Here is a 26,847-nt window from a genome sequence, read left to right as displayed (position 1 = left end):
AAGTGGGAGCACACACACACACACACACACACACACACACATCTAACAACACATCCACACACACACACACATACACAAACAAACAACAAGGACGCAGAAGGGTCAAATGCATCACATTAAGTGGGATACAAAACCAGGCTAAATACACACATTAGACAGCAGGAGAAACCAAACCAAAGATGGAAGCAGTATGGAGGAGAAATACACACACACACACACACACACACAGACACACACAAACACATTTGTGCCAATGAAAATGCAAAATAACATCTGGCCGAGGTAAGCCCTGTCGCTCCCCAGGAAATACAAGCATGCAAAACGGGAATCGATATGGAAATGACAACGTTAAGCAACACTACAAGTTCATTTGCATGAGGACACAGATTGGTTTCCATGTCTGACAGACAGACGCAGAAACACACACACACACACACACACACACACACACACACACAAGTTGACACAATAGCTGCATTATAAAGTCTGGTCGTCGGTTTACTTTATGTGTTTCACTGGAAACAATGCTGCTTTGTTTGTCTGTTGTTACGTTAAATGACCCGATTGTGAAGAATAACCATGTTGTACACACACACACACACACACACACACACACACACACACACACACACACACGCACACACACACCCTTAGTGGATGAGTAATTGCCCTGACAAATGTAGCCCCTTCACTGACGCAGTGAGGGAGGATGTCCTGTTGGTCGGCCATTGTGGAGCTGTCACTGGAGTCCTGTCACAGTGACAACAACAGCAGCAGCTTTATCGAGAACCACACTGGAAAAAATAAACTGTAATTAATACTTCCACGTGTTTTTCCTCCGAGCCCTGATCACTCTGCCTCCACCTCTCCGTTTCTGTCTCAGAGAAGGTGAATCCGCCAACACACGAAGATTCTTTAAATCTGTAGAAAACAGGCTTCGTCTGTTTGTATCCACGTATGTTAAAAGTAGCGTGAATATTATAATCAATTTTCCCATAGATTGGTGCTTTAAATGTTCACACATCCCTGCTTTCACTCAGATTTGACCGAAATCTGGAGTTAACTTCTAAAGAAGCAAGAGAGCGGCTTTAAACATTCCCTCATGAGGGACAGAAGTGTAAAAATATGTGAAATATTTTGCATATTTTTCCCTCTTATTCATATTTTATCCTACATTTTTTATTTTTTCCAATTCCACTTTGACGGTATCTTCTGCATTTTGGAGTTAATTGTTGTCTCTCAGTATGTAAAACCTTTCCATTGCGTTGTTGGTTTCTCTGTGGGAAATCTGCCCTATATTACACTACATATGAGCCGGATGCGTGATGTGATGTGATTTGGTCTTTAAGCCCCGAAGAAAAAGAAGAAGAAGAAGACACGCTTGTACCGAAATGTTAGGTTACGGAATAAAGTCGGTGCTGAATAACCGTCAATATGCTTGTTTGTTATCTACAGTTTATTAATTTATCATATTGAAATTATACTTATACAAGAAACTAGGATCGGCACGAGGATTCAAATATTTAAAAGGTGAAAAAGTTCCATTTAAATACCGAAACTTGACGTTCATTGGTTAAATACAATTTACTTATCGGTCAAAAGTAGGATTTTCATTGGCTGAGACCAGCTAATATTTGACGTCCACTACAATGGATGCTGCGTTTGGGAGGGGGGGGGGTTATAGAGACTTCCCCTTGTGTCCACCACAAATTCAGGCAGCAAATACTGGAAAACATGATTACAGCATCCAGTTCCAGCTCACACTCACACTTTAAACACCACATACGGCAAACGGGTACAGATTCAGTCTCTGGGGTAACGGTTGCAGACAATGCACTTTTAAAAAATTTTTTTCCAACTGTGACAAGAGGAAAAGTCTCAAAAATCATGATGTGAGCTAAAAACAGGAAACGTACGAGAAAAGAGGAAGAGCAGTCAGACGTAGTAGAACCTACAGAAAAGCTGCTCTCCCTGCAGGTATTCGCTTCACGATATCACAATCATGATTAAATGATGAAAATATCAACTTTTATCACCGGTTCATTTGGTCTTTAGGTGATTGTGATGTTGTGTAATAATCTCTCCCTCTCTTCCTACACATCAACACTTTCACTATATTTATTTTCCGCTTTTTCTTAGTCTCTTTCTTTAGTGTTTGATGATTAATATAATTAATCAATTAACCGTTGAAGTGATTTGTGAAGGAAAATGCCAATCAATGTTTGGTTTTAGCTTCATTTCCTGTGTTTTATATGAGTGGAGATTTAATCATTTAGAGGTTTGGGACTTTGAGAATAAAAACAATATGAAGACATTTCATTGTCATTTTTCATTATTTTCTGACTGTAAATGATTAATCTAAAAATATTGACGTATAAGAAAGAAAAAAAGTTGCAAAAAAGTTGACTGACTCTTCTTCTTCTCCCTCCCTGTATTCATCCTCCTGCTTCTCTTTGCTTTCCAGATGTAAACGGTAAATTCTGCTAAAGTGACGAGCAACTACGGGGGCCTCTGATATTTACTACCTGCAAACGTTCATCTATCACAGGGTCTGTGGTTATTATCCTATGTGTGTGTGTGTGTGCGTGTTTGTGTGTTAGTGTGTGTGTGCGCGCGTGTGTGTATTTCTTACGTGGCATTTTTAGAAGTAATTCTCTGGTTTGAATGTGTTCATATCTCTTCTCTGAGTGTGAACTGTTTCATGTCCTCCTCCTCCTCCTCGTGTGTGTGTGTGTGTGTGTGTGTGTGTGTGAGACTGATATGGAAAGCATCTTGTCAGCACAGGGAAGAATTAACGAGTAGCAGGATGTAAAGATGCTGCAATATTTCCCTGCTGACACACAAAGATAATATAAGATACAGTCACACAGAAAGGCTGGCAGTTTCCAAACACACACACACACACACACACACACACACACACACACACACGCAGCCCCTGGGGAAATCATGCTACCAGAGTGTCGTAAACACAGATGTGTGAATACACAAACAGTCAGACAGCTGCTGTCGCCTCTGACAATCACCTAATAAAAGTCACATCTTAATTAATACAGACGCTTAACGAGCCTGAGTGTGTATGAATGAGAGAGAAACAACCGGAAACGCTGAGTAATCCCCTATAAAAACATTTTAAAATACACAAAGGTCGACTGAAAATAGACTCACTGGACAGTTTATGTTTATAAAAGGCAGAATGTTTCTGTTGTCTGTTGACTTTTATTATATAAACTGACATGGTAGGTATATATTTTTATTTTTATTTCTAGAGACAATAATATCTGATGCTTTCTTCTCATCAAATTTAAACTGCAATTCCTCCAACGTTTGATGAGATATTTGACTCCAGACTCCAGTGGATGAATCTGAATCTGTGTGTAGTCATGCTGCGACCTTTAACCTGTAGCGCCACCAACAGGTCAAAAGTTCCTCTTGTGTGTTTAAGTTCTTGACGAATATCTCTAAAAACATGCTAAAAGTAGCATCCTAACCTTAAGCAACCATGCTAACATTTAGACATAAGAGCTGTTAAATACCAAATGTCAGCATGTAAATGTTATACAGGAAGAAGAGAAGGTCCAAGAGATAAAAACAAAAAAAGGAGAGGAGGAAGAACATTCAAGAGAGGGAGAAATGAGAGTGGGAGCGTTAGCATTCGGCTTAGATCAAAGCTGAGCTTAAGTTCAGAGGAGGCTGACGAAGTACGAGCTGAGTCTGAATGAATCATGTCTAAATGCTAACATGTATGCTAATTTTAGCATTCTGCTCAAAGCACAACTGACCCTAAGTATATCTAATAAAGTACAAACCAAAACCAGATCTACACAATAAAAGAGGCAGTTTTTTCTTCCAGATACTGATGAAACAGTGAAATATGATGCGAGAAGTTGAGTCTGAGTAACAGACCCGTGAAGCTGAACGATTATCAGATGCCAAAACACTGCTCCGTGGTTAGTAATACTCTGACACTGGGTTTTTACAACTCTGCCACCGCAGCAACTGTTTGATCTTTTGTTAGAAGAATACGACGTTGACGTGACAAAGCAACCTACCGCAAAGCTACGAGCTAACGACGACAACAACAACAACACTATCATTCAGCTCAACACACAGCCGAGTGTGAGGGGCGGCAGATGAAGTGCACCTGAGGCTCGCTGGAACTGACTTTCTGCAAGAGTTGAAGACGTAAAAGAGGAGAGAGTCACTTCTTAATATTTCATTCACTGAAAAATCCTGGCGCACGCCTCATTTCCCGCTGGTACGAAGTGATATTTTCTCATAGCAGAGCGCTGTGAGCACATATCGTCTCTGATGTATGTGTACTGTTGGTTAAACAGATGGGTTAAAGACATAACACATGCTGAACCAGAATGACAAAATGAAAGAAAGGATTTGGAGGATTACCACTTTTAGATTCAAATCTTTACAGTTCATTCGTGCCAGCGGACAGAGCAGATGTGGGCATACAGACACACACACACACACACACACACACACACACACACACACACACACACAAAAACACAAACACACACACTGCCCAGTTTCTCTGGGAAACCAATGTTTATAAGCAGCACAGCACTTCCAAAACCAGAGAAACACTTATCCACCCCAATGATGTCATGTGGATATGTTTGCCTAGAGGTGTGTGTGTGTGTGTGTGTGTGTGTGTGTGTGTGTGTGTGTGTGTGTGTGTATGTGTGCATTAGTTAAGTTAGCAGACGTGTAGATCTTTCTTTAATCAGAGACAGAGACGAAAAGACACGCACACTTACTCCAGTATTTTAAACAGCAACACGCTCACTTCTGGTTGAGGTTCTGGTGTCTTGCTTGTTGTGTGGTAAAGCCTTTTGTGACAGAGCTAATTTTCGTGAAAAGCGGTTTCTGACTTGACGGAGAGCAGACGAGGCAGAGAGACTTAAAGAAAGAGAGAGAGTGAGAGAGCGAGAGAGAGCGAGAGGACATAAAACAGACGTGACAGGTTGAAACCAGGACTGAAACGTCTGTGGAAGAAAGGGAAGAAAGAAAAAGAGAAATCTTGGTCCAACTCCAAGGATGGACAATTTTTATGGTGTAAGATTAAAAACATCCTGAAATATCTCCAATAATTCAATAACTTCACCTAAAACACGACAACTTTCCTTCCTCGACGAGCAGTTAACAATAAAAGAAGAAGAAAGAGGACGTGCTATCTGATAAACGACAGAAGAGGCAAATGGGACGCAGCAGCCAAACGCACATTTCCCCCCCCGATTTCTCTCCATCTCTGGCTTGCCTGTGTTTCATTTCTCCTCCCTTTTATTCCCTCCATCCATCCGTTCATCCGTCCGTTCCCTCCGTCGCCCCTAATAAAAGCCGTATGACTGGAAACAAGCGATACTTTCAACCCCTCCGGTTGTCATGAGTTAATGCGAGCCAACGGACCAACTGAATTTCGACAAACAAACTCCCGTTCCCCTGATCCGACGCGACCTGGAGTTTTTTAGGAACCTAATGCTGTTTGGATAAAAACCGCCCCGACATCCAGCGTGGTTTCTGTCAGTCGCTGCAGGACGATGACCCGTTCGGTTTTATATTTTGGTCGCCAATTGATAACACGTCCGCTGTATGTGAGAACACCGTTTTCCCTGGAGCTTCTGTCCTGTCACACTCTCATCCCCTGATGGCACGCCTTTAAACTCAAAGGGAAGAGGAGGAAGATGAAGAGATTTAGAAGGATTTTTTTTGTGCTATGACCTTTAGAAAAAGTTCTAGAGGTCGAAGGTCATGTGTGAAATGTTGAATGTGGGTAGAAGCTTTCTGACATGTAGAAAGTCGCCATCTTGAATGGCATCAACTCAAGGCAGTTACTCCCAGTTACTACGGGCATTTTCAAGTCCAAATTTCCTGGATGAAAAAATAAAAATGAAAAATATGAAATTTGTCTAGTTGAGACCTAAAACAGAGTTTTAAATTTAGAATAAACAGAATTGAAAACAACTTTTATGCTTTGTTGGATGTTTTTTTAAAGACAAAGCGAGTTTTGACTCTTGCGGTTTTTGAGGAAACAAAATCCGTCTCCTGCTTTCAGTGGCGCTTAGATGTGTAAGTCTTAGTTTATCTTCCACTTTTCAACATAAAACATGTTGACAGGACCAGATTGGGGCCTGATTTTATTCCCTTTAGTGTCTCCAGAGTCAAGAGTGTTTTCAACACCTTTCAATCAAACAGTAACACACACACACACACACACACACACACACACACACACACAACGGATAACACAACTGCGATGTCAAACACAACAGAGGGAAGGGAAGGAGGATTTCCTTTTGGTTTGTGGTTAACACGTCTACACACCAGAACTTCGATATTTACGAGACTCCAAAATCTGATTTCTCTTTCTCGGCTACGTGCAGTTTTGATGTTCGGAAAATGAACTCGACTCACGGTTGTTTCTGTTGCAGCGAGTTCCTGACCTAACATCCAATAATTCTCCCGCCGCTCAACTCTTCACCTGAGCTTCACCCTGACGCAGGACGTCTCCCGGGTGCTGCGGGCTGTCAGCGCTGAGACTGAAGGCGCAGAGGTTTAGGGCTTAACCACAGCGCTGCAGACACACTCGCACTCACGGATGGATGTACAAACATAAAGGAATATATATATATAGAAGGAGAAAGATGCAAAGAAATAAAAGAATACCACATGTGTCAAGACCCAGACTCAGACCAAAGAGATTGTGGGTAAAAGAGCAGGGTTGACAGTTTATTCACACACACACACACACACACACACAAAAGGATGTTAAGAGTCACAGGGAGGGGGAAAAAAAAAAGAACAAGTCATACTTTCATCCCACACAGAGACGTATAGGAGCAAGATCAAAACATGAAACCACACATGAAAAGAGCCGTGCAGAGACAAAAGGGGTTTTAGGTGAGAGAGGGTTCACACACACACACACACACACACACACACACACACACACACACCTGTTTATCCACCACACCTTCAACCACTCTAACAGACACACCTGTGCATCCACCCACACACACATACAAACACACACACACACACACACACACACACACACACACACACACACACACACACACACACACACCTTTGATGGTGCTGATGACCTGGTCCAGGTGTTTGGTGTCGTTGCGGTCTGGTCGACAGCTCGGGCTGATCTCCAGCGAGTAGTCGGGTCCGTATTCTGTGAAAAACTACAACACACACACACAAAACACACTGAGATCACATCACGACAATCATCATGACAAATCTGGATTTAGTGATTTTAAAATGACGTTTCTTTTCTTTTTCTCCGTCACAGTCAAACTTTAATCCCTCACATCTGCACGCAGCCGCTGCAGCCGAGCGCCAAAGTACATTTTCTCCTTTTTCTCTCTCTCTTTTTTAAAGAATGCAGCTGCTTTCCTGGAAAATTCCAGCCTCCGTTTGGACTTTGAAGAACTGGACTGTGAAACTTACTTGGTGATGAATATTTACACAGGCTTTCAGGGATCATTCTTTAAGAAAAAAAAGAAAAAGAAAAAGGAAATACATCCAAAAGAGTGGAAAACATCAAAGACTAGCTTTGAAATATCGAGCTATGGCTTTTTTCCCCCTCTCCGCAACCAACATATCCACTTGTCATCCTTTCTCGTTGCTTTTATGGATTTATTTGCCCATATTGTGCATCATATAAATGAACTGATCAAATATGGAAGTAGTGGTAAAAGTAGTTTTCTCCCCTAGATTTGAAAAGTGAAATTAAAAATGAGATTAAGAGCGTATAGCCATGTTAGCGTCTCTGTGAGGTGGTACTGCACTGAGCTAAATGCTAACACATGATGCTAACGGATATAACGTTCACAGTGATACTTTAGCGTCAGTCATGATCCAAAGCATTGGACTATTTCAGATTTTGACCTGATGGTGGCGCTTGATGAAAAGTGAAGGGATCCCCGAAGTCATTACAATTCATCCTCAGGGGAACATGAAGATCTCTGCCAAAGTTTAATTTAATCCATCCAATGGTTGTTGAGACATTTCACTCAAACCCACAAATAAGAGACTCATGGTGCTGCTCAAGGAAAAGTCGGGGGATTATCAAACTCATTAGCATTCATCCTCTGGGGACCATGAACATCTGTGCTAAATTTCAGGGTAGTCTTGCTTGACTGAAGTGGTGGACAGAGCAACATTGCCATCTCAAGAGCCAGAACACACACACACACACACACACACACACACACACACACACACAAAAAGGTTTTTCAGATGGACACATGTTCCTTATATTTCCTGAACTCTGTGTGTTGTCTAGGAGTTGCATTAACACAAATAAACGTATGAGGCCGACTCGTCTGGTTCATGTGCGGGGAGAGAAAATGTAATGCAGATCACAGAAGAGGAACCATAAGTCAGTCAAAGGTCCTCTAAGACAGACAGGGCTTCACCTACACAGGTAAAAAAAAAAAAAGGGTCTGAGATTATTTCAGCAAATACCAAAGGCTCCTGGCATTTCATGCAGTCGTGCCGATTCCATGAAAACAAAACCAGCCAACAATAAAAAAAAAAAAGAAAAGAAGAAAAAAAAAAAGAAAAACAGGTGGAAATCCAGAGAGTGGGTTCAACCAGAAGTTAAAAACGGAGCACGTCAGTTGAAAAAATGCATTTCCAGGGAATTCGCTGGGCCGTGACTCAGTGCCATGAGAGCAAAACAAACTCAGAGGCCAGGTTTGACCACAAGTGCGTCAGTCCATTTGCAGCGATAGTTGTGAAAGCCTTGGAGCCTTGAAGACTCAGCAGAACGCACAGAGCAAGCCAAGGTGACTTGCGGCCTAAAGCAAAAGCTCCATATTCCTCCATGCACGCCGCATATTTAAAAAAAAGCTCTTCTTTAAAATGAGACGATCGGTTATTTGTCAAGTTTAAAATCACCTGTTGTGAAACTGTATTTACAATTTACGAGCATGAAAGTTCATCCTCGATCTTTGAGACTGAAGTTGGAAAAAGAATTTTTGCCTAAAGTTCCACTTACTAGCTTTTTCCTGAGCTTTCAGCAAATATGATTTCAGTGGTTATTGACCGTAAGGACGGAAGGCTGCTGGATCTTGATCAGATTGAAAATCCATTAAACAAATCTGGGATTTTGGACTTTAAAAACAGAAATGACCCGAAGTGAGTTTTCTATTATTGATTTATGGGTTGATTATTTTTTCAGTTGATGATTTAGTCTTCAAATTTCAACCCCGAGTCCAAAACCCTAAAAAGATTTACAAGAAAAAAGGAGAAAAGTACTGGCTTCCCGTTGAATCAACAATTTGTTTCAACCATTTAAACTGATATTGATCTTCTCATCTGGCTCTCAGTACTGACAGCAAACCACACGAGTATTCCCCAAAATGTCAGACTGCTCCTTTAAGTTGGGGAACTGATTCAGTCAACATGCTGTAATGATTTCTCCGCTGATGCCACGGTCATTTTAACGACAGGGATATCTTGTTTTGGAATGAAACTCTTTAGTGGATTAGACGGGTGTCATTAGAGAAGACTTCAGAAGGTGTGTTGGCAACACACACGCAACACACACACACACACACACACACACACACACACACACACACAGGCCTGAGCAGATGCACACACACACAGCTGAGCCAAGCCAACAAGCAGTAGGAGTATATTTTTGTTTACTTGAAAGACAAAGACTACTTTGTCTTTGTTTGTATGAGTGTGTGAGTCAGAGAGAGGGAATTCATCCGAGTGTGTATAGTAGAGATGTCCTGAGTCAATCCTTAGTACCAGTATTAGCTCAGGCGCTAATAATCGTTAGCAAAGAAGTGTAGAAAACTAGCTAGCAGCTTCTCATTTTCAGCTGGTGCTGTGCATTGCTTTACAGTACGGTACAGCACTTGTCAAGGATAGTTTGTGAGGGAAGAACGTCCTCTTCGTGAGACCACTGTACGACGGGGGGGAACTGAGCGTTTCTTTAGTTCCAACAAATCCAACAGAGTGACGTCATTCCTGCGTCGTTAGGCTGATCAAAGACCAAACTGGCTGCAAGCGTGCCGGACCATCTGTAAAGGTTTCACTGTGTGTGAAGGGAGGAACTGCGACCGAAGACATTAACCACCGAAGAGTTGGGTGTCTGAGACAACGAGGCAAGGTCGGCGCCGAGACTGTGGGGTCATCCGGCGGGAACGACAGATATAGTTGGGTGTCGTCTGCGTAGCAGTGATAACGAAAACCGTGACCTTCAGCATTTGGAAGAAGCTAATAAGAAATAAATTGAGATTAAGCTGTTGTTATTTCAGTGTGTTATATACAAAGGCTATTTAATCAAAATTTAAGTAAAATAAACTCTATCAGCAGATATCCAATATCGAAAGACTCAAACCTTGGCAACAAAAACTCGATCAGGACATCCGTTGCATGTGGTAAATGTACACGGTAAGAGTGTGTTAATAAATGTGTGTGTTTGTGTGAATTTCCATGGGTATTTGCATACAAAGGTAAGGCCTTGTTTTAATATGTGTGAGTATGTGTGTGTGTGTGTGTGTCTGTTTCCAATTAACTCCGATGAGTTCTGTGTCTTACCTCCGGTCTCAACTGAGCTCAACATGAGAGTAGTTGCTTAACACACACACACATGCACACCCGCAATGTATTCCCATGAACCCAGTGCTCTGTCTCCTGCTGTCAACCAACACACACACACACACACACACGCACACACACACACACACGCAAATCATACACACAGTCTCCTGCTGCCTGCTTGTTTGGCTTGGATGACCATGGGGAGAAGCGAGAGGAAGCGAGGAAGAGAGAGGTGCAGACACTCCTTAAAGAAACACTCATTTTTATATAATATCTCTAGAACATTTTTATATCATCCGTAATACTTCGGAGGCTACAGACAGCTGTAGAGCGAGAGGAGAAGATAAAGGAAGCGATGCTGTGAGGCAAGCATGTGAAACGGACAAAATGACGCATGATAAATGAGAGATTTTAGTGCACGGTCCAATGACGCGGAACATCTACATCACCTGGACAAGGTCAAGAGACAGAAAATACCCACTGACTGGCTCCAGTGTCTCTGGCAGAGACGCACAGGGAGATAAATAATGAAAGGTCCTCGCTTATTTACCATGGTCCTTAACATGGACCCTCCGCCCATCACTCACTGTCCGTATGAGCTGGTTTCTATGAGAAACACTGGCCTTCACCCAGAGGAAGCTGAACGTGTGTGCACGAATCAATGTCTTTACCTGTTGCCGTTTTAAAAACAGCAGAAAAATAAAGTTTTATAAACGCTATCAGTACAGATTCTTATCATTAATTGATTATACATGTTTATAAGTGCATCATTTTGTATTGTTTTTACAGCCTCATCAAAGTGACATTAGTAGTATTAGTACCAGTGGTAACTATAATACTAACAGTAATATTAATAATAGTGGGAATGAAAGTTGCATTCGTGGTAGTGATAGTATACAAAATAATAATAGTAATAGTGGTAATACCAGTGGTAGTATTTGTAGTATTATTCATAATATATGTACATCCATTCTTGTCAGGTACGTGCATATTTTTATATCTGTGTGTGTTTATATAAAAATGTACAATTGTGAGAAAGTCTGAGTGTGTGTTCCAGTGCATGCGTCAATCTGTGGACAGTAATGTATGTGTGTGTGTGTGTGTGTGTGTGTGTGTGTGTGTGTGTGCGCGCATGTATGTTTGTTTTTACAGCGATCAGCAGGATCTCCAGCTATGAAGGACGCCGAGCGGCACAGCGGAGGGGAAAACGTCTCGGAAAACAAATGGACTGTGTCTGCTATCAAGCTGCTATCTAATAAATGTTTTCAACAAGGAAAAGAAAAACGGCCCGATGCCCAAAGTCGCAGTCACATAACGCACGTACACCTCTCTCTCTCTCTCTCTCTGCTGTTGGACTCTCTCTCACCCTCCCTACCTTTTCATCATTCCATCTTTTTCTACCTTCATCTGTCAGTTTTCCTTTTAAGGCAGGGAACCCCACAAATAGTATTTGTATGTTTTTGAAATGTTGGGAAAGCTAAAACCCATTATTACTGTTTAAACTTTGTCCACTGGTGTAAACGTTTGGATGTGTGCTACGTAACATTGTGAAAATAGTTTTCTTGCTGATTTAGGCTCTGAATATCCTGTAAAAATGTCTGAATATAAATTAACTGAAAAGTAGCTGCTTTTTTCGTTTTTAACATTTTTCTGCAGTGATATTTTTGTGTGAAGCTCTGCCACACTTGTTCTAGCCCAGTGGTTCACAGCCTTTTTTTGTCTGATTGGACCCACAGTCCTATCAGATGAAATTATAGCTATGTATTTTAGCAATTTACCCATGACTTTCAGCTTGTTAGCTAATTAGTGATACACTCACAGTATCAGCATCGCGCCAATTTGCATTCTCCTTAACTCATTATGTGGCTCCATTTTGAAATCAAATCATTATTTTTTTGCTGAGTTATTTGAGTTTAGTTATAGTTTATGCTAAGTACCGTCATCAACATTACAAATACTTGCAGACACAACACTATACATCCAAATTTCACCATGTTAAAGTTGCTTTAAAAGGAGCTATTTGCTATTGCTACATAGCTAACATTAGCATTAACAGGTGGTTATTAACCAGTCTACAAGAAACATTGAGAGTTCAGCATCAAACGTAATTATTCGCCAAGAGCTGTGTCCAGCAGCGGAAAGCAGCTCTTGTTTTGCTTCTATTTCTATCACTTCTTTCCCTTCTACTGAAGTTAGCATGCTAACCAGCTAGCCTCAGCCCAGTTAAGCTGTCTCGTCACTTTCCGATACCGAGTCACAGTATCATCCAGTCTGCCATGAAGAAGTAGCGCTGCTCAGAGGATGTATTAAAATCTCTTATCTTTTAAAAGCAACAATGGTTGAAGCTCTTGGCAAGACTGATAAGTAAACAGCTCTTAATGCTAACACTGGCTATGTAGCAATAGCCAAACCTTTTCCTTTAAGGATGTGGAAAGCAAAACAACTTACTAGTTCTTTCAATACAGAACATGTTATCAATACCTCAAGCTCATCACCTGCATGTTTCTTAAACAGGAAGTGATTTACACCGTCTTGCAATTAAAAAATATACCTTTTATACACATACGCATTTGTGACTACATGTGTATGGGTTGATTCTGTCTTGTTTCACAGCTGACCTCAGTTATAACTGAGAATTGAAAGAAAATAATTGGTTAAAAAAAAAAATAATATTTTTTTTTTTGTATTACAAATACAGGGGCCAGTGGGTTTATAAAAACATCTTGCCTAATAGGAAAATTAAAATGAAGATAACAGAATGAATGATGATTCCACCTTTTAGGATCAAGACTGTCCATGAACTTGAAACACAAACACATTAAAAGATAATTGCAACACAGACTTGACTCCCTGAAGGGAAATAGAACAGGAAACTAACTCTTTCAGCTCATTGTTGGTACATCCCAACATTCACCAACGACATTCCCTTACATAATAATCTGTAATATTCTACAGCAGAAGAACTTTGAATGGAGGAGGATGAGAAAATAAATTGTAATTATCAGCTTCATTTTTCTGTGCCATTTTGTAAATAGACAAATCTCCCCAGGTCTCAACACACACTCTACACCAGCGATGTTTCCGGTGATTGAGCCCGTGACTCTGGGAGCCGACACATCCCTGACGGCAGCGTGGGGCAGGAGAGGAAGTGGCTGCAGACAGGAAGAGAGGAAGTAAAGAGGCGGGACGCTTCCCCGCTGCCAATCTGGGACCAGAGACGTCCTCCCTTCCTGTGTGACTCTGAGACAGACACAGATTTGTATTTACTTCTGTTGGGTTTACGAGACACAAGGGGAATTCAAGCACGCTGCTGGGCTGATCAGTTTGTGTGTTTTACCTGTTCCAAGAAGCTGTTTAAAATCTATCTACATTAATCAGTGTTTGCACAGTAACAGAGGTGGACAGGACTGGTCTGGTTCCATTACTCTGAATCCCTGTCCACTCCCTGTCTCTGATTTTTCAGACAAGCAAAAGGGAAAAAAAAAAATTATGCAAGCCCTTCAACGCCAAAATCTGCAATCGCCCAACTGATTGAAAACTGGAAACACAAGAAAGATCCCAAACTAGCTGCTTTTTTATGAAAAGCGATGGCACTGCCTGACGCACACAGCAAGAAAAACAATTCACTAACTGGCTTTTTGGGGGATTGTTATCAATATAACTGCAATAACAAATTAAAGGACTCCGCATTCCCAGGTTTGAAGTCTATAAACAAGCTCACTCACATGTCTCAGGCCTTTTCTCTCTCCGTCCTAATTTTGTGTCATTTGTTGCTGTCTTGTATCCAGAAAAGAAGAAAAATACTTCCAATATTAAAATGTTAAACAGAAACAAAAAACCCCTTGAAGCCTCTCTTATTTGACCATTCTGTGGTCACAGGAGTAGAAGGTTTGCAGATGCATCACAAATCTGTTAGCTGCTCCCTCTGGTTTAGTTTTATTTTGTTTATCCTTCAAAAAATAATGGTTTTACCAGATGGTACTTTCTTTTATTTCTGTTTGACAGTTGGCCCAACGTCAGTGCTGCTGGATGAGCTCGATGCGCTCCAAAGCTGTTCTCTGCATCTTTGTACAAGACAACGACACATATTTTCACGGGGGTGTGTTTCAGATCTATTGCTGTTTACTATTAAAGCTGCTGATATAGGAAATAAAACCTTTTTCTACTGCTGAAATCACTTTAGGTAGCCCTGGATTAGTCATGCTCTTATTAGCATTTTATCCAGTGTTCACTTTTAAGATCAGATTTCAGATTCATTTAGATTCGGCTTTAAACAAATTCAAGTTACAGAAGTTTAAAAAAATTATTATATTACGGCTAGAAATTAAAGTTTGACATTCAGAGAGCTGAACTCAAGTTTTGGTTCCCAAAAAAAGAAAATAAAAGATAAAAGAGTTGATAAAGGATCCAATAGGACGTTGTTGGAACTATAACCCTATTCTGCAAATCAAGCAAATCCAGCTCCAGTTTGCATTTAAGAATATTTTTAGCATATATAATAAGGGCTTTATGGGCACATTGGAGACAGGATAGAGAAGAGTGACAGATAGAGGGGAAGGTATAGTATGTGACAAAGGATATGAGCTGGAGTCACACCAGCACCGTTGAGAGTACATAGTATGTGTGTTTTCCCATTGAGGCAGCGGGGCGGCCGCAGGAAGTTTGGATCTGTGGTTTGTTTTTATCAAACCACAGCGAAGCTGGAAGGAACTCAGCTGCTGGGAAATGACCAAAAACAGAATTGGAGAAGAGGAGTGGTTTTGGGTGGTGCAGGTTGAATTATTAAAAGGAAGGCAGATGGACAGCTGTTACCGTTTACTAAACACTCTGCTAACAAACATCACCTTTGCACGGCTAACAGTCTATCATTTGTACTATCTTATATCATGCTAAAAGTGTAAAATACACAATCGCATATTCTGATTAAATCTGATCTTAAAAGAAGTTAGCTCATGCCCCATTAGCATTTTAACAAACCAAATTTTTAGAAATATGTAACATTTATTGTTAGCTTTTTTCTTCACTAAAAATGATTTAAAATCTCTGTTGGTAGCAGTTTTGTTTACATGTTAACATTTATCATCTAATATTTGGAACGTAATCTAATTAGCATGTGATTAATTAGCATTTTTACATGCTAATAATTGGGTTAAAACGTTTAGAATGCTTCTCATTAACATGGATACGTTAGCATTTTAACATGTTAATGTTTAGGGTGCAACATTTTCAATGTTAGTTCATTAATGCAGAGTTAGCATGTGGCACGCTATAGTTTCAGGTGTAATGATTAGAATGTTAGCTCGATCTCTTTGCATGTTAACGATTTGACTTTTAGCATGTAGCATTTAGCATATTACCTTGTTAGCTTGCTAACTATCCTCCCATGGCTGTTGCGTTTTTAAATAGACATTTAAAACTAAGAATAACTCAGTGAATTCGCCAAAAACAATGACGTTAATCCACAAGAAATATAACAGGTGTCTTTTGGTGGGCAAATTTATGAAAAGCATGTTACGTAACCATGTTTTTGTGCAATTCAGAAGAGGATTCATTAAAGTATTATCAATACCGTCACACTAAGATACCCTTCTCTTGTCTTCTATAACATCACCTTTAATGCAAGATGACAATATAGGGAATCAAATGTTACAAATAAAGTTGTTACAGTAGCTACAAAAGCAAGATGAATGACTTTCTCTTCAAAAACAAAGTAGGTTATAAAGACAATCCCCATGCCTGTCCAATCAGAGACACTAACTAACCTTTGACCTCTATAGCTATTCTTAGCAGACCTCATATTGTCGCCCTCCGATTCACATGCAGATTGGCTCCACCGCTATCACACAATGGAGGGTCAGACATGTATCAGCTAACCACTAACACACAATACAAGTCAGCGGGGAGGGTTAATGACTGTGGACCCGGCGGCTCGATTCCTAGTTCAAACTACAAAAGGCGGTTTTACTTGTGTTTTTATAAGATATTGCAGTATAATAAGTGTGATAGAAGCGGGGCCATTGTGTGGGTTATCTGCAGTGTAATATTTTGTCTGGTAATCAGCGAATATTACAGCACTATTGTTGATGTGACTGGCCAACTCTGACTGACGATTGTGTTTTTAAGACTACTATTTTTAGCCATTTAGCCAAGTACATGCCGAAAAATTGTATACTCACTCTTGGATACTGAAGGGAAAAAAAACAAGGTTGATTTAATTAAAAATAAACTCTTCTAACAAAATATTTTCAACAAAATTAAAGCAAAACAAATTTGTTTGGATCTGAATCAGTGAACTTGAGCAGATAAAACAAACTGAAACTGTTTGAAGTGCCTGTTTTTGGATGTTGGAAACGAGGCGAAGCTTCATTTATTATTTCAGTTTGACGGACATTTGTCAGAGGAGACATTTGAAATGCAGCAGCACAGTGAAAACAAATAAAAATTTATTTCAATTCTACTTGAGCCTTAATGGAAACGCTTCACTTGTACGACTTCCTAATTGACAGTTTGCCAGTCGTTTCCTCCACTTTATCAGTAATTTATCAAAAAAACTGAAATACAAAGAAGTTATAAAACAGGGCATTGCATTATCTGACTTTGATGAATGTGTGTATTCATGGTGGTTTTGTCTACAGTAGAGCACAAGGGTGGACACACACACACACACACACAGACACACACACACACTCTCTCTCACACAGAGGGGTACAAAGGTAGTTTTTGTTCCCCTTGTCGCTGGAACTTCAGCTTTGCTTGGTCATCATGGATAAATGCCCCTCTTATCGAGCACAACGGGCACAGACAGAGCCACAAAGACACACACACACACACACACACTATGTAAAGTTGTGTAGTGCTACAGTAGAGAGTTACCCTCCAACATGATCTATAATACCTTTTGAATTGGAAAAAGAAGCAAATAATCTCGTCAATATTCAAGTTAAAAGTCAGTTTGTTTCTTCCATTTTTGATTTGAGGGAAAACTGTGTGTGTGTGTGTTAGTGTGTGTATGTGTGTGTGTGTGCGTGTGTGTGTGTGTGTGTATCTTTGTCTTCATCATCTGTGGCAGCTGCCTGCACTGATAGTTGCTTTGTTTTCAGTGAGTGCTCCTTAATGAGGTCAAAGGCTATTTAGGGCCACTGGACGCTGACGAGGAGAAACAAGAGGTACCTTCATCACGGTCATGATGCACACGCGCGCACACACACGCACACACACACACACACACAAACGCACAAACACACACACAGCTATTCATTACATTTGACCAAGACAAGGTCCAAAAATCAGTCACCGGAGAAAGAGACTCTTTGTGTTTGTGTGAATATAGGAGCAAGAAAGACAGATGGGTCTACTGATTTCTATTTGGAGAGAGGATGAGTCTATTTGATTTGCCAGTCACATGGTCACATGTCCTTTCTATCACAAACATAAATTACTGGGCCAGTTTCCCTCCATGCTAAATTAAATCCAATAGGTGTTTTGCTTAAATCCCCACGCTATGACCTGATTACGATGAATAACCAGATTAAGTTCCAGTGAAAGCTGTTTACATGGTTCATAATCATCCGATTCTTGCGTTAACCCAGGGGTCGAAATGTTGTGTTTGATAATCCTGTTAAAGTGATTGTTCGGGTCATTTGATGTGGGGTTAGGTGAGGTAGTTATCTATCGTCAGAGTGTTACCTGCAGTAGATTTACATCAGCGCGCTGCCTGTTTGGAGAACCAGCACAGAAGCTGAGTGACGCGCTGCTGTGTTTTAGGCTTCGTCCGCACTACTACGTTTTGGTTTTAAAGCGCATCTCTTTTGCTACGTCCACACGACTCCGGAGTTTTCGAGCACCGAAAACGACTTTTATGTCAATGAGTGTAATTATGTAGGTTTTCTGCTGCGAACGCAAAGTAACCAGACGTCACTGTGTTCTAACTCCAGCTCCATACTTAAAGCACAGACAAGAAATTTATATCAATCTTCTCATCTTACTCCCGCAAAAACAATTAAACACATTTCCCCAAAAGGTTTAACTGTTCCTTTAATGTGTGGTTGTAAAAAATGTAATAATCCTCTCCCTCTCCTTTAATAGCGCCATATATGGTCAATGAAAATTCACCTTGCTGGCAGATGAGACGCAGAGAGAGGAGCCTGTGTTAGTCGAGGCCGACAGAGAGGAATTGTCAACACTACTACCCTTCTCTCTCCACATACACACAGTCTGACTCACCTGGAGACAAACCCCTTTATTGAGAAGCAGGCGGCCATCTTTGATTAGTCGGGGTGACTCAGCACACAGCGAACACAAGGGGGTGTGTTTGTGTTTTTTATGTGTGTGTGGCTTCTTTTTGTGTGACAGTGCGATGAATGAGCACATTTGTGCCCATGTGGGAATATGTAAATGTGTGTGTGACTATGGCCGTCGCAGTGGGAGAGTGTGTGTGTGTTGTCATACCTCGTGGTCTGGTATCTCAGAGGAAAGAGTCTTTCCCAGCACCGCCGCCGTCAGGTAAGTCCAACAGCGAGCTGTATTAGCCAGATTATAACCTCCTGGTGAGAGAGAGAGAGAGAGAGAGGGAGAGAAGTTAAGACGAGATGCATTATCATTATGTGGTTACATGCTGCATTTATTATGTTGGACATGATGGTCCATGAAATCCAAACTTCCCAAAGTTCATCTGACCACAACTAAATTCCGCTAAAGGTCTCAAGTGCCAAAAGTTTATTTTAAATTATAATGTGTGGAACTGTTATACGGTCACGTAGAAGTCAAGTTAACATAAAGACGTGAACTGAAAAAGAGGAATACAAGGTGAAAAGAGCTGAAATAAAGGGACAAAAAGCTAACAAAATAAAAGTTAGAAAAGTTATCATCTCTCTCTCTCTCACACAAAAATACAAACAGAGAGAGAGAAGCGTGAGGGAGGAAGAGGACGGACTTGAGTGATATCAAGAGAACGACAAGAACCAAGACAGAGAGGAGGATGTAACGAAGAGAAAGTATGTAGGACAGAGAGAGAGAGAGAGCGAGAGAGAAAGGAAGAGAGGTGGGATTGTAGTTGAGTAAAATGGCTTCATTGTGTCGTATAATTAGTAGCTATCATCTGGCCAAGGGCTGAGGGGTCTGGAACAGAGCACGGTGTGTGTGCCTGAGTGTGTGTGAGAGTGCGTGTGCGTGTGTGTGTGTGTGTGTGTGTGTGTGTGTGTGTGGACTGTATGTGTGTGTCTGTAATTGTGCACAAGTGAGTAAATCACTAAGATTCAAAGCAAATGCAAACACATACAAAAGATGTGGAACATTGTCTACCTTTTCCTCTGCAGTATTTTAATACACCGAGTACACGTGCACATACGCACATAATTAGCACATGCATACACACTAACACATGGACTTACATCTGTGAATTCATGCACAAAAAAATAAACAAAACATCAGCTAGAATAATAAACACACACACACGGCGTACCTCCTCCCAGCAGCAGTGTAGGTAGCTGCCACTGCAGGACATACTGCAGACACTTGGCCACCCCCACTGGGGTCATGTTGAAAGAGCACATGGGGTCGCCCGCCATCGTGTCGGCACCCAGCTGCATCACCACCGCCTCCGGGTTAAACTGCGCCCGCACTTCTTGCATCACACTGCATGACAAGACAGCAGGTAAGCGCTGAGGCTGTCAGCCACTGATGATACATGCTGCACCAATCAGGAGTCAGTATGTTTGAACACAGAATAACAGCATTCAGCAGTAGTAGCATCACGCTATTAAGATTTATCAACATCTGTCCAGCTGTAACTTCTGTTCTACACAGGAATCTACGGTCTATATTCAGCTCAACCAATCAGACGTGGCGTAACATTCTGTTCCGCCAATCAGAAGTCACCACTCAGAAATGATTTATGAACTGGAGAATCATTCTCATCTCTACTATCAGTGTTTAATTACTGCTCAAGAGTCATAAACTGCAGTTCCAGTAATAACCACTAGTCGGTGAGTCAAAGAAATCCATATGTCCATGATTTCCAATGTTTTGCAATCAAAAAAATTTTTTTTTTTTGAAACTCCATGTTTCAAAATATCCCTTCAAAATCCTATGATGTCACAGATTACACTTAAGTGTCATTGATTACAACTTAAAATAGGGAAAACCTGGTGAAACTCATGTGTATGTTGTGGAGCGTTCAGTCTGAAGGAAAATCATTCAAGTGGAAAACCCTAAGTTTAAAACCTCGCATAGGAGGGAATTCCCTGCTGAAGTGTCCTTGAGCAAAACCCTGAAACGGCACCAGCTCCAAGATGAATGTTCTGAAACTGACCCTGACCTTTGACCTCAAGGGAGGGGGGGGGGGCGTTCAGGAGAGGAAAGGAAAAACAGAATTTCTCCACAGGGATCCTTGAGGAAAACATTTCTTAAAAGTTGCTCCTGAGCTGCACAGGGAATTCCAGATATTTCACTGTGTGTGTGTGTGTGTGTGTGTGTGTGTGTGTGTGTGTGTGTGTGGTTGTGTATATATATACCTGGTAAAAATCTGGTAGTATCTGTCATCCTTGATGCCGTCCTCTAGCGGGACGTTCACGGCGTACCAACGACCTTTACCCAGCCCCGTGTCACACAGGTCACCCGTACCTAAATATACACACACAGTTACACACACATTTTACACAGCATCTTATCACAATACAGGTTGCATCTTAAACATCTGCAAGGACTGACCTGGGAAGAATCCAGGGGAGAACTTGTGCAGAGAGACGGTCATAACTTTGGATGTGAAGCTGAAGGCATCTTCCACACCTGCAGAGAGGAGGAGGAGAAAAACACCATCATGTCATAATGAATCAAAACAGAAAAATGTGTGATGATGTTGTTTTTGAAACACGTACACCTTCTATAACAATAAATAGAAAAGAAGCTTATTTCTAATCAAACAGCGTGCGTGTACCGTCTCCGTGATGCAGGTCGACGTCCACGTAGAGGACGCGCTCATATTTCTCTCTCAGTTTGAGGATTCCCAGCACAGCGTCGTTCACGTAACAGAAACCCGACGCCTCATCCCTGGAGGAGAAACAGAGAAAAGTATGTATGTATGTATATATGATTTTCTTTGGCTTAATAAAGCATATTTGAAAATAAATTACTATAGCAACGCTGTTAGAAATGTGTGTGTGTGCTCTAATGCATAGAGTGGGTTTAGAATATATCTATGACTTGTCTTACTTCTTAGCGTGGTGCCAACCTCCGGCCCAGTTGATGGCCACTTCACACTTTTGGTCCTGCAGACACTGGGCTGCGGTCAGTGTGGCGCCCCCGACTGCAGCTGCATAGTCAAATATCCCCTCCACCACTGGGCAGTCGTAACCTGGAAGAAAATGTTACAAAATATCAAAAATAAAGACAAAAGTCTGTTTTTATTGAGCAGAGAGGCCGCTCTTTTATTTACACTGACGTTTAAAAAGGCGTATATACACAAAAGAGTGATATATGCTGTTGATACGGGCAGTAAAAGTTCATTTAATCTTTTATTTCCACATTTGAACATTTCCTAACACACACACTTAAACAGGAACATCAATCACGTCATCAACAAAACTCCAGAGGAAAATCTATTTGTTCCTTCTCAATTTTCTGTGAAACACTTTCCTTTGCCTTTGATGGAAACTTTTATTTTGTTTCTGCACAGTCAGCGCTTCTCAAGGCTGATTCATGGAGGTAAAAAAAAAAGTGATAGAAGAAGAATGGGAAACGAGACAAAGGAAGAGAAGGGTAACAGAAAAAGGGGGAAAGGGAGGAAGACAGAGATGAGGGAGGTGAGTGGATGTGATCAATAGAGAACAAAAGAGTGTGGTGTCAGATAAATTGAGGAAAGGCGAGAGACAGAAAGAGAGAGAGAGAGAGAGAGAGAGAGAAAGTCCTCAATCCAGGAAAAGGTGGAGCATTTTCCTTTTTTTTAACGAGACAGAGGGATGGAGCAGAGAGAGCGAGGGAGGTGTGCAGAATACAAAAGGAGGAAGAGGACAGGATGAGGAATGAGTCGAGGAGACAAAGAAGAGCAAGGGTGAAGGAAAGGAGGGAGCGATGGGGAATGAGTCAGAGAAACAAAAAAAACCACTTGAGGATCACTCTAAAGTTAGAAATGTGAACCTTGGAGAGGCGTGGACCAACGGACCACAGTGTAGGTTCAGTTGGGATGAGGCAACTCTGGGTTAAAATATCACATATTTTATAAAATGCATTGCTGTCTGTGAAACATTCACCAAATTTACATACAGATAATATTTTAAATTGATGTTTTTATTTTTCTATGTAGTGTTACGCTGCCCTCTGCTGCCAACAAACACACACTGCATATGAATCCTAATTCTACTTCCCCTTCCCTCTGCCCACTTTCATCCCTCCATTCGCTTTGTATGCCTCATTTATTTAATCTAATCTACAACGAACACCTGTTTTACACCAAATTACAGTAAAAGATATATTTAAAGAGTAAGAGGAATCACAGAACACTATACCGAGACACTGAACCTGAAAGTTCGCCTCTAAAATGATGGAAAAGTACTTGTAAGTGTTTCTCTAGTCATCTAAATTTAGATGACTGAACACTTTATTTTCAAACGACTGCTGAAAAGCTATTTATTTCATTTGGCTTAATTAATTCTCGCATATTTTACTATTATTACTGGTTTTTGTTTTTAATATCATTTACTGTCTTTTTATTGTCTAATTTCATTGTCCTTCTATTCGCTCTTGTTTTATTGTACTATTCCATTTTTTTTATTGTAAAGCAATTTCAGCTACATCTCTTGTATGAAAAGTGCTCTATAAATAAAGTTTATGATCATTATTATTATTATTTATTCAGAAAATAAAGGGCTAGGTCGGTAGATTTTTAATTAATAGATTCCAACTTCCAATAGAAGTTACTGTGGCAAGTAAAAGTTATATCTTGGCATCTCTCACCCAGGCCATAGTCGACTGACTGGGGGTCGTCGTTGTCTCCGTCCTGGCTGATTTTATGAAGATGCTCCAGGTAGGAATCAGTGTGGAACTTGGCCATTTCCTCTATGGTGGCTGCACGAGGCTTCACAACGCTGACAAAAAGAGACAACATTAATGTCACATGCTGCTTCTGCAATAACTTGTTGTAAACACAGTGGCAGATAAAACTCGACCTTCTGACTGGTTTATTCACTGAGCGGTCAAATTAAATACTTTGTGTGAATAAGGCCGCAGGTGATTTATGGGAGTCTGCGACTTGTAGATCAGAGACGACCGAGGCTACAGCATAAAGCTGCAGAAAATATCGACACAACACAGCTGGGTGGTAAAAGAAAATACCAACTGCACAGAAACTGCTGTGCCAACATAAAATAAATCAACAGTATAAGTACTACATTGATAGCGGGAGTGGAACTGAATGGGATATGGAGGGAAGAGAAATACCCCCCCCCCCATCATCTTCTTTTTTGACGAGTCAAAAGAAATAAAGTGGCAGAGCTGAATGTTCAGATTCTTGGCTTGAAAAAAGACTGAAACTGTCGTGGAAATGATGTTTTCCCTTGAGGAGAAATGAACGAATAAATGATAACAAGCAATTGTCTTTTTGTATTTTTTAATTAAGTGATAGTGAAAATAATAGAGTACGACAAAGTCAATCTATTTCAGCTGAAAGGACAGAGCTCATACACCAGAGTGTATTTGGTGAGTCTGACAAAGGAGTACAGAAACATATTTATAGTTAGATCATAGCGTAGGGAGGCAAGAGAGACACATAGGCTGACCTTGAGCTCAGCCACCTCATCTTTGTTAAGTGTGATGAGAATGGAGTTTCCCCTCATTTCCCACACAACAAAGAAAGTTTTGTAGTTGTAAATTGATGCCACTACTGTACTTCAGGTCAGTTGAAAGCTTACACACAAAAGAAAACAGCAGAATATTACATGTCTATATATGGTAATGATACATTTTGCTCATACAGAAGAAGAAGAAAGTTTAGATAGATAGATAGATAGATAGATAGATAGATAAATAGATAGATAGATAGATACTTTATTTATCCCCTGGGGGAAATTCATTAACATGCTTCAACCTCGACAGACATCTCGGCTCCTTTCAGTTAACACATGTTAGAGCTGCTCAAACAAAAATTAATCTGAAGCTATTTTTGATCAGTTGCTCCAGCTTTTCAAATGTGAAAATTTTGCAAATCTTGGTCTTACCTTTTAGCAAATTTGGGCTGTTGGTTGAAGAAAACAAGACATTTAATAATGTCATCTGTTGCCTTAAGTTATTGTGACAGGCTTTTATCTCTGTTTTCTGATGTTTTATAGACCAAAAGATTAAATCAAGTGAATTAGAAAGTAATCTGCAAATTAATCCTTAGTGGCAGCCCCAAATATATTGCATGATTTTTAAGTTACACTTTTATATTACATCTGATATATAGCAGATTAATCTGACCTTTAAAGTTTTGTGGGGCTAGTTTTGGGAGGCTCCTGCTGCAACACTGCAATCTAAGAGAAGTTCTCCACCCACACATCCACCCATAAGGCAGCACACTTCAATTTTCCTCAGAAAAGAAAATATTTTTCTAGTTTAAATCTGCTTTATGAAAGAGAATTTCTTGACTCCGGTTTACTGAAGTAAGCAGTAAGTAGTCTTCGTGAAACATCGGCTACCTCTGGCAGGAGCAAGCCAAACAACCTGCTTCTGTACCGCATGTGAAGCTCTATTGCTATCTGATAAAAAATGTTTTTAAAAAGTATTTTAATCTCGCTTTTAGCACCATTTGCGTGAGAAAACACAAACACCAGCAACTACTCACCTCATATGTCCGAGCAGCCCGTAGGCTTCTATCAGTGAGTGGACCATACTCGCCTAGAAATGGCAAAATAAAATAAAAACCACTTGTTATAAACCTCTCCAACAGAGGAGACACACATTTAAACTGGTAACTAGCTTCAATAACCCTCCTCGTTCAATCCAACTCACCCGGTTTGGTACTTTGGATAAAGTGTCGCAAGTCTCGATGTACTCCGAACTATAAACGTACGCGACTCTCCGTGTACCACAGCTGTCTTCATCGCTGTCTCCTCTGCGACTCATTGACGGCGGAGAAAACCTAAATTGTTTGAAACTGAAGCTAAAAACAAATTCACAGTGAAGCGATGCGAGCGGCGTCCTGTTCTCTCTTCTGGTGTTACACCGTCAACATTCCCCCCCAGCCCGGTAAAGTCGGTTCAATTGTTGGACTTCGCCGCTCGGTTAGAGGGAAGATAAAGACAATAAAATGTGAAATTATATAAACTGTAGAGGGTCTATTTTTTTTAAATCTACTTTTAAACAAGAACACTCGGATTATTTTAGTAACGGGTAAAAAAAGCTACTGCTAACGGTCACACGAAATAAAATCGAACGTTCCGGTGCACGGACGTTTTTTACGCACGGAGCGTGAAGCGAGAAGCATTCTGGGACTTTTTTGTAGTCTTCTCTGTCAAGTAGCTAAAGGGCTACCTGGAGTAAGTGTTAGTTATAAAATAAAATATGTTTCTTTTACCATTTTTCATTGAACATATCCTGTAAAACAAATAATGAGGATGTGTAGACTCCATATTGAATATTGTAATTTTTGTTGATTAAAAAAAAAGGAAACGGCCATCTTATTTACACAACAATGTTTATTTTATAGGAAACACTGAGAAAACAGACATTTTTGTTTTGAGTACAAGATGGACAAGGGCTTTATTTTCTTTGTACAGCTGATTTTATAATTATTAATAAGAAGATGTGGACTGACTCTACAGCAAATTTTAGACACTTTTGTCAATATCTACTTCAGTGTGGCACTGTGATTAGATACCTTAACAAGACGGTTATAAAAACAAGTGGTATTTTTGTAAAATATGGTATGGATGCATAGTATATTGCATTAAAAAGATTCTTCACATTTAGATTTTTATTTTTGGCCAAAGACACCTGTGTGTGAAGTATCCCGTGCAGGTTGAGGAAGAGCCAACTAGAAACTAAACGTTTTGTATCTTGATCCATTGAAGAACCAAGAGCCAGAAAATATTGTAAGATGGTGGACACTGAACCACAACAATTGGATGCTCCTGTTTTTGGGGCTGCTGATCCTAACCCTGAACTCCACAAGCGTCCAGCGGGGGCCTCCCTTCCGGATGTGGAGGAGCCTATGACAACATATAGTCTCAGTGCATTAACTTGTTTCCCAAGCCGTGTAATACGAATTCATGTCAAGTCAAAGGC

The 26,847-nt window shown here is 40.6% G+C and overlaps 1 protein-coding gene across 1 annotated transcript in view; it reads right to left on the bottom strand.

Annotated features, from left to right (window-relative positions):
* The window catches only part of hdac8 (histone deacetylase 8), a 26,088-nt gene extending 295 nt beyond the window's left edge, over positions 1 to 25,793 (bottom strand). Inside the window, exons 1-10 of the mRNA XM_023422701.2 lie at positions 25,573 to 25,793; positions 25,406 to 25,458; positions 23,542 to 23,672; positions 21,802 to 21,943; positions 21,527 to 21,639; positions 21,301 to 21,378; positions 21,105 to 21,213; positions 20,054 to 20,226; positions 19,042 to 19,136; positions 7,103 to 7,208 (exon numbers count right to left, since the gene is read on the bottom strand). Of these exons, the coding sequence (XP_023278469.1) occupies positions 7,103 to 7,208; positions 19,042 to 19,136; positions 20,054 to 20,226; positions 21,105 to 21,213; positions 21,301 to 21,378; positions 21,527 to 21,639; positions 21,802 to 21,943; positions 23,542 to 23,672; positions 25,406 to 25,458; positions 25,573 to 25,686 (1,114 nt within the window). The 5' untranslated portion in view covers positions 25,687 to 25,793. The remainder of the gene's footprint in view (positions 1 to 7,102; positions 7,209 to 19,041; positions 19,137 to 20,053; positions 20,227 to 21,104; positions 21,214 to 21,300; positions 21,379 to 21,526; positions 21,640 to 21,801; positions 21,944 to 23,541; positions 23,673 to 25,405; positions 25,459 to 25,572) is intronic.
* Between the last annotated feature and the right edge of the window lie 1,054 nt (positions 25,794 to 26,847).

Source organism: Seriola lalandi, unplaced genomic scaffold (genome assembly GCF_002814215.2).
Source record: "Seriola lalandi dorsalis isolate HSWRI2012SDOR001 ecotype SW California unplaced genomic scaffold, Sedor1 jcf7180002054684, whole genome shotgun sequence".
Lineage (NCBI taxonomy): Eukaryota > Metazoa > Chordata > Actinopteri > Carangiformes > Carangidae > Seriola > Seriola lalandi.
This window is presented reverse-complemented; position numbering and strand designations above follow the sequence as displayed.